Raw genomic sequence first — 17,286 nt, 5'->3', positions numbered from 1 at the left:
ATGCAAACACACATAATAAACAATTTCATACAAATCTTGCAACTAATCATGGATTAGGAACTCCATGAACATAGAAATCATGATCACATTCAAACCCAACCATGAAATTCATCAAACTCATGAACTTGTAGTAAAAAGGGTTTCTTGAACTCCAAGGGTGGAAGGAAACCCTTAGATGAACACTTAACATACCTCAATGCCTAAATTCTTGAAGATTGATGGTGCAATCCTTGAGATTTGAACCTTGGGTTAACAGCCCTAGGGTTAGTTCTTGAATATTTTGAGAGAAAAGAGTGTAATTTGCTTTGTGAAGGCTGAATTTTATGTTTTAGGGGCTAATTAGAAATGAGGAAATGTCCTAAATACCCCTATGGCCAGTTCATGCAACAACCTAAGAAGTCTCATTTGAAAACCGCAAATAAGGTTGTAAGATACTTAAAAGGCACTGTGGATGTGTGTTGGTATGATTCAGATTGGGTTGCATACCTAAATACAAAAAGATCTGTTATAGGGTACGTGGTGCAATTTGGTGGTTCCTTAATATCATGGAAGTCTAAAAAGCCAGAAGTTTAGCTCCGATAGACAAATTGGATGAAACCAATTTCATTGGAAAGAGGACTCGCAAAGCTTTCCGTTGATATATAGTAGATCACCCAGATCATTATGTACAAGGAGTTATGATCGTTTAAAGTTGGAGCAAAAATGCGCTAGGCCTCAGTACTTTTTCCTGCACGTTTTACTGTTCACTACTATTCACGGTTCGATCGGAATGTTCATAACTCGTCGCTCGGGTGTCCGTTTTGGATGATCCATATATCGTTGGAAAGCTTCTTCGATACTCTACGCAATGGTGGGTCATAATCTAAGACATTCCACACGAAAAATTTATAATTCATTCTAGAAGATAGAACCCAACACGTTTACGCACAAAATTTCAACGAAAAATTTTTTTGGGTATTACAGTATGTATATGAAGATTACGAAGAAACAAGTATTAGCTTCAGGGATTTGGTTCAGTGACGAAGGTATTACAGACTACAGACGCGGATATATTGTAGGCATACATCACAAGTTCAAATCATGACTGGTAAACCAAGTCTGGTGCTCAAGTGGAGAAGGGTAGAGGGTAGAATCATATAGCTACCGAGTTCGAAGATGAAAATAGCAGATTTCTTGGTCTAACAAGTGAATTATTTTTGTAATCAGTGCTAACTGGTAAATTGTTTGTAGCGTATTCTCTTATTTTCTCAAGTCTTAAGTTAGGTCCTAATCCAAGCGGATCATTTACTCTGATTAATCCGAGTTTGCTTGGAGCTGCACCTCTATTTTTTTTTTTGCAATGCTAAGTTAATCCCCTGTACACTCAGAAATCTAAAATGACTATCACAGGCTCTTTATGCTTTATCGTTTCCTCACATTTAAAGCCATTGTGTATCTCTGCATGCATTTAATTGCTCACTTCTACATAAACTCAATTTGCTCCACTGCTTTATGACATGGTCAGACGCTCCTGATGTTTCTTACCTGTTTGCCTGTCCCTTCTGAAATAAAAATCATGGCAAAGTAGACACAGGTGATGGAAAATAAAATGATTTTATTCTTTCTTGTTTCTTATATATTGCATAATTTCTCTCTCGTCTATTTGTAGTGGAGGATTGCGTTTGAAGCGTGATATTACAGAGTATGGGGAGTTTGTTCGTAGCTTCAATGCTCCTTCTGTTGAAGAGAAATTTGAACAGCTTGGCATGTAAGTTGCTAGTTTTTTGAAAAATTGCATGCCTTCCACAAAATATGATATAGTCTTGATTTCCTGGTTTAACATCTTTTTCCAGCATGGCAAATGTATTTATTGTCGCTCCTAAAAGTCTTTCCACACTCTTTGAGGGAACCCCGAGCATAAGGAAAGATGCACAAAGGTAAATATCATGTTGAAGTACTTTGTATACTGTGAATAAACAGACTGCTTTCCTGCAGATTTGATGCAACACGCTGGAATCAAAAGTCACACACAGAGAGCCTAAAGGACAATTTGAAGGAGTTATCCGTAAACAACCACACCCTAGAACTCTAATTTAGAGCTCAGTTAGTAAGAAGAAGCGAAGATAGTATTTCATATTAGAATCATCAACGGAGAATGACAATTGCTGATGATTATGCTTATAAGAACTCGCTAGGGATGGGATAGTTACAACTCACTTAGGGACAGCTGGCTCTGCCTTGAATTAACAAATTGGTTAAACACATCCACAATTGAGCTGGATCATATCAATACCCCCCTCCCCCTTTTGAGATGATCCTTGTCCTCGAGGATCAAATTGTCGGAATTGCGAGTGAAAGAGCTGTAATTTTGCCTAGTGCTGTCCTCAGGAGGTGTGTTAAGCCGTTGGATCAAAAGCTGGGGAACAGGCTAGGCTTTCCATTCTACTGGATCATCCTCCTGTCGAGGATCTTCTCAGGATAGAGTAGAATTGGACCATAACTATTCTGCACCCACTGGCAAAAGAGCAGAAGCAGGCTACGACCAATCGTCCTCTTTTTATTTTTATTTTTTGATAAAATAACATTTGTATTGATTCCAACAAAACCATATAGGTTATAGTTACAAGCTACATCTAGGCTTGGTTAGCAAAACAAAGATATTCTATAGGGACTCTAAAAACTCTGCCGTCGTCCTTTTTATTTGCAATGAACATTCTGAGACACCAAAAATGCAAAAGTTGACTACAATTATGTTTTATCATCTGGATGGAGTTGCTTTTGTTTTCAAAACCTCTTGAGTTCCTCTCTTTCCAGATAGTCCACTAAATGCATCGTGGAATCATTTTCCAGATCTCTTTTTGGGCTTTAAATCCCCCTCTCCTGCTCCAGCTAGTTAGCACATCCAGTGTATTGGTGGGCATAACCCAACTCAATCAATCTTAGCTAGAGCTTTGCAATGCAGAAAAAGATGGCTATTTGTTTCGAATAATCACCACATAGAAGGCAAATAGAGCATAAGTGTATTTCTTTTTTTTGTAGCCTGTCTTGTGTCAAACAAGCTCTCTTTACAAAAAATCATACAAAGCATGCTACTTTGTATGGTATGTTTGCCTTCCATAGTTGTCTCCAGGGCTATTGTGTCTGTGTGTTTCTATAATTTCTCCAATGATATGCGGACCTTACTGAATAAACTCTGGTTTTGTCTCCCAACCAACATAATCTATCGTGATCCAGTCACTCTCCATTGAATTGGTTAAGACTATTGAAAAATGCAATGAATCTGTCCAACTCTCAATCAATCAAATGTTTTCTAAAAGTGAGGTTTCATCCTTGATTATTTCATACCTCACTAACTTCTAACTTCTGCCCTTTGTTGCCGGTTCAGTGTGTAAGGATGATTATTTCATACCTCACTAACTTCTAACTTCTGCCCTTTGTTGCTGGTTCAGTGTGTAAACTTCAGGATACAACTGCTTTAATGGGCCACTACCTAACCAGTTATCCTTCCAAAAAGAGATTCTTTGCCCATTCTCTATTTTATAGTTGATGTTGATACTGAAAATTTTCCATGAGTTTCTGTTGGTCTTCCAAACACTAACTGTCACGAATCGAATCAGGGTCTGGTCGTGACAGGTATCTCAGTCCTTCATAGACCAGAGACCACCCCTTTTGCCTAGTCAAAACAGAACACAATACAACTAGCAACAGATGAATTCTGAACATATAACAAGATAGGTTGAGTTTCAAACATATAATAAGATTGGAAACTCAACTAATTCAGAAAAGAATCTAAGAATTTCAACAACCATCCCAATTCACAGTAATCCTCAAAGCCTCTAAACAAACTCAAACCAATCTAAGTTGGGACATGCCTTCGACGATAGCCAAAAGAATCCAATAGTAGTAGTCTAAGACATAAATGGAACAAGACTTTAAAATGATAGCCCTTCCGAAGGATGGAAGCTCACCACTTCAAAACTGACTGCTGACAATCCAGAAATCTTATCACTGCACAGGAAAAGTAGAAGTGTTTCTAGTTCCTGCATCGCGTGAGGATACAACGTCTGGAGACGGTTAGTGCGGTGAGCGCTAGCATGTAACTCAGGGAAGCGATAAAATAATGCCAAGTCAAAATCCTAGTAAAATCCACATGCACACATTGTACATACATATACGTGTATATATGTGTGTATATATACACGCACACACACACACATATATATACATATATATATATATACACTAGTCAAGTGTATGTGCGATGCACGTGTATAATACGTTTGTCAATTATAATAAATATAAAAAGGATATAGTTATTTTAATTGTTGTATATATATGACTATACTTCTGATGTTGGGTGTATTTATGCAATTTAGCGTTGTTATCCTAGATTATTTAGCCGTGTTTTGAGGACGTTTCGTGTACTTAGTGAGTGAATGATGTTATAAATAAGCATTTAAGAGTTCAAGTATGTAATTATAATGTTTAGAAGTGTTTTCAAACAAGTTAGGGTTTAAATCGTTCAATTAGAGTTTAAGCGAGAGAACTAGTTTTACTTGCTTGAGTTAAGTGATGCAGAGTCTATCGTGATGGATTCTAAGGTATTCAAATGAGTTCCTTATGATTTGAACGTGTGATTATGTGTGGAACAATTTGTTTATAGTGTGCAAAGTTTTATTGGAACAAGCCAAGAGTCGAAACAAAAAATTAAAGATAATGTGGTCAAGCGTAGTCTTAGCTTGAGTTCTAGCTTGTTCTTGATTGTTTGATGTATTGAGCTCTAATTTATGGTGTTTGATCATGTAGGATGCTTGGTGAGTTGAATATGGTGATATATGGATGTTGAACAAGATGAAATTCCAAGGCAAAACAGCACCACAAAGCACGAGAGAAGCGGAGGAACACTTAAACGAAAAGATGAGCAAAATGGCACTTTCAGTGAGGGCGTGAAGATTAGCCCAGGCTATGGAGATCGCGACGCCTCCATTAGTGCAATGCGCAACAGCCCGCGACGCCTCCACTCCTACACGGCCTAGGCTTAGTTTCTACTTTAAATACACAATGTTAAACACTTTATAACCACCTTTGGACGTCTTTAGCTTAGGATTAGGGTTTCTTAGCACTTCTTTTAGTGTTTATATCTCTTTAATTTAGCTTTATAACGGATTATAACATGTGTTCAATTATGTTGATTACAATTATGTCAATTGGACGCTAAATGCCTCTTTTCCGAGGTTAAGGTTGAGATCATGATTGCTTTCGTTTTGAATTAAGTTTGTTGAATTGCTTATTATATTTGGGTGTTTGTTTATTCTTGTTTTAACTATTTTAAGGATTCATGACCCTTAAAATATATTCATTGTCGACCTTGTGATCTCGGGAGAGGGAATAAGAAGATGGTACATAGGGATAAACAAAGTAGGGTTCTTATTCCTTTATGAAATAAGGAATTTGAATTAGCGTCTAGGACAGAGATGTACCTAGAAACTTTTCTTGGTTCATGTGTAGGATGATAGCTTTAAGCACTTAATTGGATTATTACATCCCCGCTCAACGATTTAGTTGTAATGTCCAAGTTAGGCAGATGATTAGAGGTTGGGAAACCATGATCATTCGAAAAACCCTACGAATGCAAAGATCTACATATAACTGCTTTTCATTTGAACCAAAAATAGCCCCAAAAAAATATTTTGAGATGCACCTTTATGGAGACATGTACAAGCCCCCAAAAATATTGTTAATGTCATAACTCTGAAATCACTTTATTAACTAAGATGCAGAAATATGAGAAAATTAAGTGTAGGGTGACAAATTTGTCTTCAACTTAAAATTGGTGACAAGTTTGACCAACTTAAGTCAATTTCTTTTTATTTTGCAATTAAATTAAATTGGGGTACAAAATATAAATTTTAAAACTCTTAAACTTTACAAAAATACAAAATAAAGTCAATCAAAAGACATGAGTCACTTTACCAATTTTTTCAAAATTAGTCTCACAATTTGAGTGTGTATACGGCCTCAATCCCCTTACCCCTTTGAATTTAACCCCTTTGCCCAGTGATCTTGTGATAAGCTTAGATGGAAGCAAATGGGCTGAGGCCGTAAAGAAGCTACATGAGAAGGTGAGGTTGCGGTTGGAGAAGAAAAAAACAAGAAGTTGCAAGGAGAGCCAACAAGGGAAGAAGAAAGCTCATTCTTGAACCAGGAGTTTGGGTGTAAGTGCACCTTAGGAAGGATCGGTTTCCATCTAAAAGGAATGCTAAGTTGATGCCACGGGGTGATGGTCCATTCCAAGTGCTAGAAAGGATCAACAACAATGCTTACAAGATTAATCTCCCCCCGGAATATCAAGTGCACAACACTTTCAATATGTGTGGCCTCTCTCGGGTGAAAACAGTGGAGGATGGCAATGATCCGAATTTGAGGACAAATTCCCTTCAGGATGGAGAGAATGATACTGGTATTCCTATCTCGAGACCTTTCACACGAATCCAAGCACGTGAGTTGCAAAGATTCTAAGCCTTATTCACATCATTAGTTGTGTGTGAGGGCCTTGTGAGTCCATCTAAGGGCCTATACTTATTGAAGTGTGAAGAGGCCCTCCAAAGCACCCCAAACCCGCCCTTTTGATGCCAAAGGTATCTTGGTCCTTTTGTCTCTCATTTGTAATAGACTATATAAGACATGTGTTAGGGTTATTTCTCTTTTGTTCACTTATAATATTGAAGACAACAACTACATTTGTAATATTGAGAACTTCTCCCTTCCATTGGAGAAGTCCAAACCGTCCCTCACAAGTTGAGTGATACTTGTGTTGTACCTTGGCTAGAAACTAGGATCTTGGGGTTCTTTGAGTTCATTTTGGTCCAAGTAAGAACTTGGTGTTGATATTCATCAGTCTTAGGATCCTTTCTCATTGTTAGGGTTATTAGATCATTGAATATTGCATGTCAAGTTTCTATCTCTTGTAATCTTATTATCATTGTATTGTTGAATCTAAAAGTCTAGTGAAGCTATGTGGAGCTCTTTCGATTCACTAGCATTGTTGTTATTTGTTGTTCTTGCTGTTAAACTCATTTTCTATTTCCAAAACCAAGTGTTGGAAGCCTAGTGAAGTCGTGTGTGGCCATTTTTGATTCACTAGCATTTTGTTGATCATCTTGTTGTCCTTGTGTTGGCTTGAATCTCTTGATACATACTTAGTTATGTATCAATCTCCGACCTAAGTTAGGATTTTGATTCTTCAAGGTAAAGTTGTTTTCTTTACTTTCACAATTAGGGTTTCATCTATCTATAAGAATTTGTTGATTTTGAAAAAATGAATTTAGATTTTTGAGATTTGTGATGTTCTCTTTTGAGTTTGTTCTTTTTAAAATGGTGAATTTGCAGTCTCATTAATCATGAAACAATTTCAATAATGTAGTTTCTTGAAAATTCACTTATTTAGTAGAATTTAGAAAAAAATAATATTTTTAGAAGTAAAAAAGGACGTTTTGTGCTACACTTGAATCTTTTTACAGTAAAGATATAAATCTAAATTTATTTGAATTTGTTCTTTTTATAGGTATGTTTGAATTGAAGGAGTGCATTTATGTATTTCCTGAAAAAGAAGAGCTTTGTTAACTTGAATTTGTATAAAATTATGATTTTTATGGGATTGAAACTGTTCTCGTTTGAATTATTTTAATATTATTATTTTTTACATGTAGATTGTGCATCCATAGATAAGTTCTATTCCTAATGAGATGTAGAATGTTATGAGGTTTTGAAGGCATTGTCAAGTGTCCAAAAAAAAGGTAAAGAGACAGGTTGAACCTACCATCGAGAAGTAATTGGCGTCCTAATTAATTCAAAGAAAATTTATTTTAAGTTTTTTATTATAGTTGATTTGTTAAGATTTGTTGAACTTTTTTGTTATGTTTTGTTGAACTTTTATAGTGGTGATGAAATCAGATTCACATGTAAATTGGTTCTCTTAGATTTAAAGAACTTTTGTAGTGTGGTGGGAGCTAGAATTCATTAATGTTGTTTTATCAGTATAAATGTTGTTTGTTTGCAATAACAGTTATTGATATAAATTAGTCGTTTGTTTCAACAATTGTTGTAAGTTGCTAGAAATTTCATAGTAGTTGCTGAAATATGCTACAACAAGTAAGTTGCTGAAAATTTTATAGTAATTGTTGAAATATGCTACAGCAAGTACGTTAGTTGCTGAATGTTTTACAAAACTTGCTAAAATATGCTACAACAAGTACGTTTATTATTGAAAGTTTCACAACAACTGTTGAAATATGCTGCAACAAGTATGTAATTAGTCTAATTTTAGAATGTAATTTAGATTTTATAGTTATCAAATACAGTGAAATGGTAATTTAATATATACTGGACAATCAATTAAACGATCACAAATTTGATCAACTAAAACTGAGTTAAAGATTGCTAATTGATTGGATCAATCATATTTAATGATAAACAAAACGATATTAGTCTAATTTAAGAGTGTAATTAAGATTTGATTACTATCCTAATTGAATTTGCTACAACAAGTAAGTTAGTTGCTAGGAATTTCATAACAATTGTTGTAATATGCTACAACAAGTATGTTAGTTGCTTAATATTTTACAACAACAGCTGAAATTTGCTACAACAAGTACGTTAGTTGTTGAACATTTCATAGCAATTGTTGCATTATGTTACAATAAGTACGTTAGTTGCTGAACATTTCATTGGAATTGCTGACAATGTAATCAACTAAAATTGAATTAAATAATCACTAATTGATAAATCAATCATATTTAATGATAATTAGCGTGATATTAGTTTAATTTAAGCTTAAAAGTTATATTTTATAGTTATCAAATACAATGAGATAGTAATTTGAGATATACTAGACGATTAATTAAACGGTTACACATGTAATCAACTAAAATTGAGTTAAATGATGATTAATTGATTGGATCAATCATATTTAATGATATATAGGGTGATATTAGTCTAATTTAAGAGAAAAATTTAGATTTTATAATTATCAAATACAATGAGATAGTAATTTGGGATATACAAGATGATCAATTAAACAACTACAAATATAATCAACTAAAGTTGAGTTAAATAACCGTTAATTAAATGGAGCAATCATATTTAATGATAAAAAGGTGATATTAGTCGAGTTTAAGAGTAAAATTTAGATTTGGTCGTGATCTTACTTGAATTTGCTACAACAAGTAAGTTGGTTGTTAGGAATTTCATAACAATTACTGGAAGTTTCTACAACAAATATGTTAGTTGCTGAACGTTTCATAGCAGTTGTTGAATTATGCTAAATTAAGTGTGTTAGTTGTTGAATGTTTCATAGCAAATGCTTCATATGTAATCAACTAAAATTGAGTTAAATGACCACTTTGATTGAATTAATCATATTTAATGATAAATAGGGTAATATTAGTCTAATTTAAGCCTAAAATTTAGATTGTATACTTATCAAATATAATGAGATAGTAATTTGAGATATACTATACGATTAATTAAACGATTGCAAATATAATCAACTAAAGTTGAGTTAAACAACCTCTAATTAATTGGATCAATCATATTTAATGATAAATAGAGTAATATTAGTCTAATTTAAGAGTATAATTCAGATTTTATAGTTATCAAATAAAATGAGATAGTAATTTGTGATATACTAGACGATCAATTTAACGGTTGCAAAAAAAAATCAAATAAAATTGAGTTACATGATAATTAATTGATTAGATCAATCATATTTAATGATAAAAAGGGTGATATTAGTCTAATTTAAAAGTAAAATTTATATTTTATAGTTACCAAATACAATGAGATAGTAATTTGAGATATACTAGACGATCAACTAAACTATTGCAAATGTAATCGACTAAAATTAAGTTTAAATGACTGACAACTGATTGGATCAATCATATTTAATGATAAATAGAGTAATATTAGTCTAGTTTAACAGTGTAATTTAGATTTGATTGTGATCTTAATTGAATTTGCTACAAGAAGTAATTTAGATGCTAGAAATTCCATAATAATTGCTGAAATATACTACAGCAAGTATGTTGGTTGCTAAATGTTTCACAGCAATCGCTGAAATGTGTTTCAACAAGTACGTTAGTTGTTGAACAATTCATAGCAATTGATGCATTATACTACAACAAATATGTTAGCTGTTGAACGTTTCATAGCAATTATTGCAAATTTAATTAACTAAAATTGAGTTAAGCGATTACTAATTGGTTGAATTAATCATATTTAGTGATAAATATGATGATATTAGTCTAATTTAAGCTTAGAGTTAAATTTTATTGTTATCAAATACAATGAGACAGTAATTTGAGATATACTAGACGATCAATTAAACGTTTGCAAATGTAATCAATTAAAATTTAGTTAAAGGACCACTAATTGATTGAATCAATCATAGTTAATGATAAAAAAGGTGATATTAGTCTAATTCGTGAGTAAAATTTAGATTTGGCTATGATCTTAATTGAATTTGCTATAATAAGTAAGTTAGTTGCTAAAATTTTACAACAATTGCTGAAATTTGCTACAGCAAGTATGTTAGTTGTTGAACATTTCATAACAGTTACTGAATTATGCTACAACAAGTATGTTAGTTGTTGAACATTTTATAGCAATTGCTAAATTATGTTACAACAAGTATGTTAGTTGCTGAACATTTCATATTAATTGTTGTAATCTGCTGAATCTCCTAGATAGTATAAGATGCATTTTTTTTCTTAAAACTGAATAGCAAGAACAACAATAAGATAAAACTTGCTCACAATGATAACAACAATAAGATGTGATCACAAATAACAAAAATAATAAGATCAAATGTGTTTTTATGGAACATTTCGCTCGAAGCATATAGTGCTTTTGTGTCCAACCTTCTGCATATATATAAAACATTTATTTTCTTGGTTGACAATAATTCTATGACACATTTTCTTCTTTTTAATGGTCTTTTTCCAATCTTGCCTAGCTTAATAAATGGAGAAGATATTTTTCTCTCTAAAATCTCAACCCTTTTATATATTGTTTAGTAGTTGCCGTGATTGATGAAGCATTTGCTGAATTAATTATTCAATAACTGCTGCATATTTTTCAGTAGTTGTTGTATCTGTTGCACCACCTGCTGCAGTTGTTGAAACATATATTGCAATGGCAAGACCAACAATATAAAACTTGAACTCAGATAAATAACACACACCAGACTACATACTTTATTTATTAAAATGATCGAAAATTATTTTTTAAACAATTTTGAATGCTACACGAACAAAATTTAGTTCAAAATTGAAATTTTTTTTTACTCTTAAGTTCTTCGCAGAAGAAATTCTAAACAATAACAACAACAATAGAGCAGCAAAATAGAGAAGGAGAAAGAGAGAAGAAGAAGAAGAGGAGGAAAAAGAAAACATCACGAAAAATCATTGGGAGAGAAAAGAGAAAAAAATTTTAATTCTTCCTTTTTAGAAATTAGAATTTTAATTAAAATTTGAGTTAAAGTGTAAAAAATCATTGGGAGAGAAAAGAGAAAAAATTTTTAATTCTTCCTTTTTAGAAATTAAAATTTTAATTAAAATTTGAGTTAAAGTGTAAAAAATTAAACTTGAAGACTTATTTAAAAGAAAATCAATTATTATTAAACTCTAATTATAAACATATCACCTACATCTATATTTAACACTGAGTCACTCTTTTTACACTTCAACTCTCTTTCCCACCCTTATTTAATTCAAACAATAGGGCTGTGACGAATGTTTTAAAAGCGCTACTCTCGAAGGTATTGCTATTGGATATATAAAAAAGACTTACAATTCCCCTGCAGATGGTTCATTTTTCTCGTCTAGGGAGTGAATAACAAATGTCGAAAGCGCTAGAAGTAATTGCTATTAAAAAAATATTTACCTCAATTCCATTTCAGACGGTTCATTTTTCTCGGCTCGCGGGAGTGAAAAGGCATTGAAGATTGCAGAAAAAACAATTAAAAATAGCATAAGCATAAGCAGCTAATCAGTTTGATCTGCTATGCTGTCAAGAAAGATGACAGCGAAGTTCATTCTTTTGTTTTTTTTCTTTCTGGCGTAAAGGAAGAAGATCAATTAATTGAATGAGAGGTAAAAGCAAAAGAAGGAAGAATAGATTTCTTCAATTATTGAATGGGGGAAAAAGAAGAGGGTAAGCAATTGAAAAAAGAAAAAGAGAAAGTAGAATAGGGCTAGTGAATCTTGGTGCTTTACGGATTGTTGAAGGAACCAAACGCGCGCTTAAACAACATAAGCGTGATGGCAGAGAAAAAACGTGCGCTTTTGGTGTCGAAGCGAGAAAAGCGGGAATCTAGGGTTAATTATCAAACTTACGTAAAACAGATGTACGAGACTTCTCTTCCTCTTCGACTGCTGCATCTTCTCTTCCCCTTTGACTGCTGCTACCTGCTACTTGACTGCTGCTCTTCTTCACGTTAAGTTCTTCTCTTCTTCTTTTCTCTGCTGCCACTCGACTGCATTGCTGGGCGTACTTTTTTTTTTTTTTTTTTAACTTTTGAAGGGAGCCTTAGAGTACTTGTTAAGTTGTTGCCGATCAGGAGGTCACGGATTCAAGTCTTGGAAGCAACTTCTGGTAGAAATACAAGGTAAGAATGCATATAATACATCCTTGGGTGGGCCTTCTCCAGATCCGATGCATAGAATGTGCATAGTAGTAGCTTTAGCGTACCGGGCGCCCTTTTTCTCGTTTCAGTTCTTGGACTTGCTGCACTTTTTTTCTCTGTTTTGTAATTTTGTTAGCTTTTTATTTTATTTTTTGCCTCTCTTCTTTTCTCTGTTCTGTTAGTTTTTAATCCTCTGTTTTGCTGTAGCTTAAAATATTCATTTTTTAAAAATCCTCTCTTCTCCCCTGTTTAACCCTTCCCATACTCACTTTGTGGGATTACACTGTGTATGTGGTTGTATTATAGTGAAATCCGTAGCTTTTTTATTCAAGCGTTCGCAATTCTTGAATAAGAATAGGATGTTTTGCATCCAAAATAGAAAAAGAAGAATAAGATATTGCTCCTTCTGGGATTTGGTTTTGCATTTGCTTAATATGTTATGAGGATTGTTGATTTTCTAGTTCTAGTATCTGTTATTAATTTAAGAATCGAAAGATTTACTTAATATGTTATTTCTATCGAGTTCTTGTTTTTTTTGTATAGTTAATATATATATTTTTTGTATTAAATTGTGCTTCAGTTGAAAAAAGTGTGCGCTCTGCTTCACGCTTCTCACTTCGGTTAAGCAAACTGGCGTTGCTTTTTCCGCTTCTCGCTTTCCAAAACACCGCTACCACCCAAAGTTATGTATAGCAGGCTGAGGACAGAACAGAAATCTAGGACAATCCCACTTCTGTTCTTTCTTTATTTTCTCTTTTCTTTCCAAAGGCTGTCTGTTATCTAGCTATGGATAGTAAGGAAAAAAAAAGAAAGAGATAAGATATATTGATGAATTGATGTTTTGGTAAATAAACAGAACACCTCTTATAGGTGTCAACCATGATAATACACTTATGATATTTGACTAATGCTGGAAAAGGAAACACCTTTTATAGGTGTCAATCATGATTATACACATGATATCGACTAGTGCTGGAAAATATCTCAAGAACTTAATATTCTAATTCTAACATCCTAACGTGTACATTTGAAATCAAATTGGAAAAACCAACTTGAGTTTGCTTATTATGAAGATATGAAGTACATAATCAACAATATGGCTACCAGAGAACTTACTGGGAAATTGCTGGAAAAGTCATGATTATTGGAATCTTCATGGAAAAAGTTTAGTTGTTGGAATCCTGTCAAAAGTTTATGCCATAACTATGCTTTGGAAAGATGCAGGTGCCTGCCAGAACACTAATCAGAAAGAGATGCAGTATTACCAAAGTGATTGCTGAAAATGAGGCAAAATGATCTGGAAATGGCCACCAGAAGAGACATGCAGAACCACTGGAAAAGTTTCCAGCAATTGGCGCTGTGCCGCCAAACAATCTTCAGAAACGTGTACTGCTAGAATTGTCAGGAAAAAAAGAGCACGGTTTGCTGAAATGTTATCCAAGATTAAGAGTGGTTTCACTAGCAGTAGCATGACAACAGTACTAAAATTATAAAAGAGCAAATTAGTCAAAAGAGAGAAGGGTAAAAATGTGTCACAGTCTGTTGGAACTTTAAGCACAATCAAATTGTAGGCTAACCGCAGAAAAACCGCCAGTGAGGCAGCAACAAAAAAATGGAAATGTAATGCAAGAAAATATAAACACAAAAAATGATTATTTGGACGAAAGAATGGAAAAACTATAGTTAAACTATATATATATGTTGTTGTGCCCTTGAAGACAGAATCCACGTCGGTGAAGTTGCACACCTTAGCACCTTGACCTAAAGCTCCAATTAAGCAAATTGAAGCACACAACGTGGGCTTCACCGAGCTTCAGGGCTTAAGCGTGATTTAGGCTAGCCTTAACAATGGTGTAAAGAAATAAAAAAACTTTAGTCCACTGGCCTGCCCAGTAGACTGAAGATACTTGGATCTTTACCTAGATGGTAGAGGATTGATACATATGACAAAATAAGAGAAGAATAGATACTGATGATTTGGTGATTGGATAAATAAAAGACACACCTCTCTAGTCTTTATTGGTTCAACCATGATGTGTATGCTATCTGTCTGATGTTGGAGAACTTGCTTTAGAACTGGACACATCTAATATTCTAATGTAACCTTTGACATTCTAACATTGAATGCTACTTGTCCTAGTTGCTGGCTTTAGTTATCTTAAATTAAAATCAAACTACAATGGAGAAGTATGTGGATGTAAATATCAAATCTAAAACCTGACATTTCTTGTGCTATCCTGTCACTACACTTGCTTGAGTTCCAAAAAAGTACATAGAGATTTGATTGGTAAAATCAAGCATAATTGTACTGCAAAACTTTTTGTTGAAGAAATTTTCTACTATTTAAATATGGTTGCACCTTTGGTTCCTCTATACTTGATCGTGATTTTGGTGTCTGTCCATTAGGATCTCGTGTTGTTTTTCTTCTTGTTACAGGTTTAACGGTGAAACACCCTAGGTTTTGGCCCTTGAAAATTTTCTTGGTTTTGAACCTTCTGATCATCATACGACTTACACCCTGACTCGTATGATGTGGGTACGGGTCTAGGACCCTAGTCGTATGTTGGTTAGTGTGATAATTGCCCAGTTCTGTTCTTGGTACGAGAAGACATCATACGAGTCGTATGTACATGATACGAGAGGTAGGGTCCAAACTGTATGTTGTCCAATGTCTAGTCTAGATGTTTCTGCTTAGGGTACAACTTGAAGGGTACTAGTTGTATGGTGATGGTACGAGTTCGGTGAGGGAGTCGTATGTTGGACAGAATGAGGTGTCCAACTTTCTAATTAAGGTACCAAGGTACGAGTGGAAGGTACCACTCGTATGATGTGCGTACGAGTAGAGGGGTCCAACTGTACCCTCATGCGAGTCTTCTATATCTTTTAAGCTGAGGGCTTTTTGGACAATTTCTACCCCAAACCCTTAAGACCCCACATCTGATAACCCTAAATGGTCATCTTTTGCACACTTTCGAAGATTAAAAACACTCTCTAAACTCTCTCTAACAACCTCTCAAGAAGATTGGGCTAGGGTTTCTTCAAGGTGGTCATCTTGAGGCTTAAGGATCAAAATCTCTCCGTGAATCTTCGTAACTCAGGCATGTTACTCCTCCCTCATTGTTAGTTCAACTAAAAGCATGTTTTAATGGATGGTTTTCAATTTTTCATGGTATTATTGTGGTAATGTTTGGGTTTTGAAATATATGTTGGGGGTTGGGTTGTTGTTGGTTGGGTAATGTTTTCCCATATTTTTTTCTTATGGTTTTCATGTTATAATTGTGGTTTGAACATGTGGTTGTATGGGAATGGTCAATTGATACATGGTTCCCTCAATGATACAATGCTAAGTGTGTATCAAGAGATTCCAACCAACACAAGAACAACAAGATGAACAACAAAGTGCTAGTGAATCGAAAATGGCCACACACGGCTTCACTAGGCTTGCAACACTTGTTTGAACTAGAAAAGTGAGTTTAACAACAAGAACAACAAAGACAATATTGCTAGTGAATCGAAAGAGCCCCACACAGCTTCACTAGACTTTTATATTCAACAACACAATGTTAACAAGATTTACAAAGAAAGAGATAGAAACTTGACACACAATATTCATTAATCTAAGAACCCTAACAAGAGAAAGGACCCTAAGACTAATAAATGTCAATACCAAGTTCTTACTTGGACCAAGAAGAACTCAAAGAACCTTAAGAACCTAGTTTCTAGCCAAGATACAACACTAGTATCACTCTACTAGTGAGAATTTGGTTTTGGCCTTTCCAAATGATGAGAAAGAGAAGTAAAAAATTTACAAGTCTTTGTTTCTTGAATAATAGGAATGAACTAAAGCAAGACTAGTCCTATTACATGGCTTATATAGTCACTTAGAAAGGAGGGACAAAGACCAAATTACCCTTGGTATTTAAGTGGGTGGGTTTGGGGTGTCTTGGTGGGCCTCTTTATATTTTATCAAATATAGGCCCTTGGATGGGCTCACAAGGGCCTCACACATGGCCAAGAATGTGAACAAGGCTTGGAGTCGTTGCAACTCACGTGCTTGGCTTCGTGTGAAAGGTCTCGAGCTAGGAATTCCCGTATCCTCTCCATCTTGAAGGGAATTTGTCCTCAAATTCGGACCATTGCCATCCTCCATCGTTTCCACCCGAGAGAGATCACACACGTTGAAAGTGTTGTGCACTTGATATTCCGGGGGTAGATCAATCTTGTAGGCATTGTCGTTGATCCTTTCTAATACTTGGAACGGGCCATCACCCCGTGGCATCAACTTAGCATTCCTTTGATACGGGAATCTATCCTTCCTTAGGTGCACCCACACCCAATCTCCCGGTTCAAGAATGAGCTTTCTTCTTCCTTTTGTTGGCTCGCCTCGCAACTTCTTGGTTTTTCTTCTCCAACCGCAACCTCACCTTCTCATTTAGCTTTTTCATGGCCTCGGCCCGTTTGTTTCCATCTAAGCTTATCACAAGATCACTTGGCAAAGGGGTTAAATCCAAAGGGGTGAGAGGGTTGATGCCATATACACACTCAAAGGGTGTCATCCCCGTGCTCGAGTGTATAACACGATTATAAGCAAACTCAATCAACGGTAAGTGCTCCTCCCAAGAAGT

At 34.6% G+C, this 17,286-nt stretch overlaps 1 protein-coding gene and 1 long non-coding RNA gene across 10 annotated transcripts in view; both read left to right on the top strand.

Moving 5' to 3' along the window:
- Positions 1-885: 885 nt before the first annotated feature.
- On the top strand, positions 886-5,236 carry LOC107863590. The gene is made up of 3 exons (XR_007053014.1): positions 886-1,747; positions 1,833-1,916; positions 4,786-5,236. It is a non-coding gene; the product is annotated as an uncharacterized LOC107863590 (long non-coding RNA).
- A 6,499-nt stretch (positions 5,237-11,735) lies between these two features.
- Positions 11,736-17,286, top strand: part of LOC107863589 (exocyst complex component SEC10b) — a 17,976-nt gene continuing 12,425 nt past the window's right edge. For 5 of the 9 annotated variants that reach the window (XR_007053012.1, XR_007053008.1, XR_007053013.1 and 2 more), the window contains exon 1: positions 12,334-12,471. Coding sequence is in view for 1 of the 9 variants with exons in the window: in XM_047408279.1 (XP_047264235.1) it covers positions 12,297-12,471; positions 12,559-12,643 (260 nt within the window). In the remaining 8 variants the exon portion in view is untranslated. Of the gene's footprint in view, positions 12,472-12,558; positions 12,644-17,286 lie in introns of all 9 variants that reach the window. The other 4 variants (XR_007053011.1, XR_007053010.1, XR_007053009.1 and 1 more) reach the window with 1 other exon arrangement.

Source organism: Capsicum annuum, chromosome 3, assembly GCF_002878395.1.
Source record: "Capsicum annuum cultivar UCD-10X-F1 chromosome 3, UCD10Xv1.1, whole genome shotgun sequence".
NCBI lineage: Eukaryota > Viridiplantae > Streptophyta > Magnoliopsida > Solanales > Solanaceae > Capsicum > Capsicum annuum.
Note: the sequence above shows the minus strand (reverse complement) of the source record. Positions and strands in the feature narration are given on the sequence as shown.